The sequence below is a fragment of the Rattus norvegicus genome, chromosome 2, assembly GCF_021556685.1.
Source record: "Rattus norvegicus strain SHRSP/BbbUtx chromosome 2, alternate assembly SHRSP_T2T, whole genome shotgun sequence".
Taxonomy (NCBI): domain Eukaryota; kingdom Metazoa; phylum Chordata; class Mammalia; order Rodentia; family Muridae; genus Rattus; species Rattus norvegicus.
The window spans coordinates 4350291-4352650 of record NC_141535.1 but is presented as its reverse complement, the minus strand read 5'-3'; the positions used below and the strand labels follow the sequence as shown (position 1 = coordinate 4352650).

General features: G+C 39.7%; 1 protein-coding gene across 1 annotated transcript; it reads right to left on the bottom strand.

Moving 5' to 3' along the window:
- Nucleotides 1–549: 549 nt before the first annotated feature.
- LOC147995928 (large ribosomal subunit protein eL8-like) lies at nt 550–903 on the bottom strand. The gene has a single exon (XM_087638826.1). It carries the CDS (start codon nt 901–903, stop codon nt 550–552), a length of 354 nt encoding a protein of 117 aa, XP_087494952.1.
- Between the last annotated feature and the right edge of the window lie 1457 nt (nt 904–2360).

The following is a 2360-nucleotide window of genomic DNA, read 5'->3' as shown; positions in this document are numbered from 1 at the left end:
CCATTTGGATAACTGAATTCTACCACATTGATATACTAATTTAAACCAAGACCGAAGATATATGTAAGTCAAATCATCTAGCAAAAAATTCTTGAGGCAGTGTCTCATCTTCCACATCGAATTAACCAAATATGCTTGAGTGACCACTGAGACATAGATCACAGATTTCTTCCCCTCTGAGCTTGCAAGAATGTATCACCACTTCTGTATTTAATTTTGTACTTTTAAAAAATTTTGTAATTATATTTAAGTACAGAAAACTTAAGTGTATATTTAACCCAGTTTAGTGTCGAGTTCCTTTGTCTTTACCTTTTCCAACTTGGCAATGCGAGTCACAGACTTAGGACCCAGGACGTTGCCTCCCCAGTGGCAGCGGATCTTGTCATATCTGTCATTATAATTGGTCCTAATAGCTTCCACCAGCTTAGCCAGAGCACCCTTGTCTTCCGAGTTAACCTGTGTGAAGACAATAGTGGTGCATGTCTTCCTGTGGACCAGGCGCCCCAGACTGGCTTTTCCTTTGATGATGCAGTAGGGCACCCCCATCTTTCAAAAAAGGGCTGGCAGGAAAACCACCAGATCAATGGGGTCTACATTATGGGCAATCACCGCCAGCTGAGGCTTCTTGTTCTCCACCAAGGTGGTGACTGTATTGACCCCTGCTCCTAGGACAAGTGGTCTCTTATTTGAGATGTCCCCTTTACCAGCAGCTTTCTTCTCAGCATAGGCCAGCAGCCTTTGCTTCTTCTCCTGCTTTGTCTCTGGCCTGTACTTGTGGGCAAGCTTAAGCAGCTGAGTCACTGTTTGCCTGTCCAGGGCCTGGGTGAACTGGTTGATGGCAGGAGATATTTTGAGCTGCTGATAGAGGATACCTCTTGCTGTAGCCTGAGGTAGCAGGGCCATTGACGAAGCATGTGAGATCTCTTTTGGGCTGGATGTCCTGTCCAATGCCGAAGTTCTTAGGCCTTTTCTCAAACAAAGGATTGACCAAGTTTTTGGCCTCCTGTTTCTTGACCACGGTGAGGGCTGGGGCCACCTTCTTCCCCTTGGCTTTCTTTCCTTTGGGCATCTTGCTTGGCTGGAGGAGAGAGCAATTTTGTACTTTCATAATTTAATTAATATATATGTGAGATGGTGCTATCTGAGACTAGAAGAGAATATCCAATTTCCCTGGGAATGTAGTTATAGTCATTTGTGAGACAGCTGACCTGGAAGCAAGTGAGATCTCTAGGACAGCTCAAAAAACCTAATTGTGGGGGTTGGGGGAGAGTCCGCTATCCATAAGTTTTTAACATGTTTTCTTGTAGCATCAAACTCAAGTCCTCAGTCTAGACAGATATTCACTTTACCAAATAATCTACTACCCCTTATATAGAATATAAGATATGAATAGAACACTATCAAGCTTAAGATAGTTACCACGAGTTACAGATTTCTTCACAACCACTTAGACATAGTAGGGATTGGCATGCTTATAGCTGTTCATGAACTTGAATTTTCTAGAAATAGTATTCATTAAAAAAAATAACATTTGTGTTAAAATATTTTACAAATTTTAGCTTGTATAAATTAAAATTTAAGTAATACTTATATTTGTTTATTTGTATGTGTGTGGATGCACTTGAACCAAACCATGTTTGTTGGAGGTCAGAGGACAACTTGTACTCAGTTCTACTATTCCTCCATGTTGCTCATGGGGATAAACCATGGGCACTATCAGGTCCGCAGGCTTGGCAGAAGCACTGAGCAAACTCTACTGCACTATGAATACATTTTTTAATTAGATTTTTTGTTAAAGTTTGCATGCATGTGTTTGTGTCTGTGTTTCTGTGCCTGTATGAGTTCATCACACATATCCTGGAACCCAAGAAGAGGCATAACATCCTTTGTACCTGAAACAGGCAGTTGTAATCAGCCTGATATATGTGCTCTGAGCCAACTGCAGTTCTCTGCAATAGCAGTAAATGCTCATAGATGCTGATCCAATTATCTACAACCTTATAAACATATTTGATAAGTATTCTTATCAAAAAGGCAATCATGAATACACAGATGTGTGTGTGTGTGTGTGTGTGTGTGTGTGCATGTTCCACTGAAAATTTGGAATGAGGTTTTCATTCCTCAAGTTCTTTAGAAATAAAAAATTCTGCTAAGAAAATCATTAGCTCAAAAGACAATGAAAGTAACATAAATTATTTAGCTCTTTCAAGTATGAAAATCATTTTAATTCAACTGAGCAATTCTGTGCTCAATATACACTAGTTGTCTCAGAGGGCTGGAAAAATTCTGTTACATTCATTTTGTACATAAAAGTACTTGTCTATGGAAACTATTTTCTGACTTTTAAATCAAACATTGAA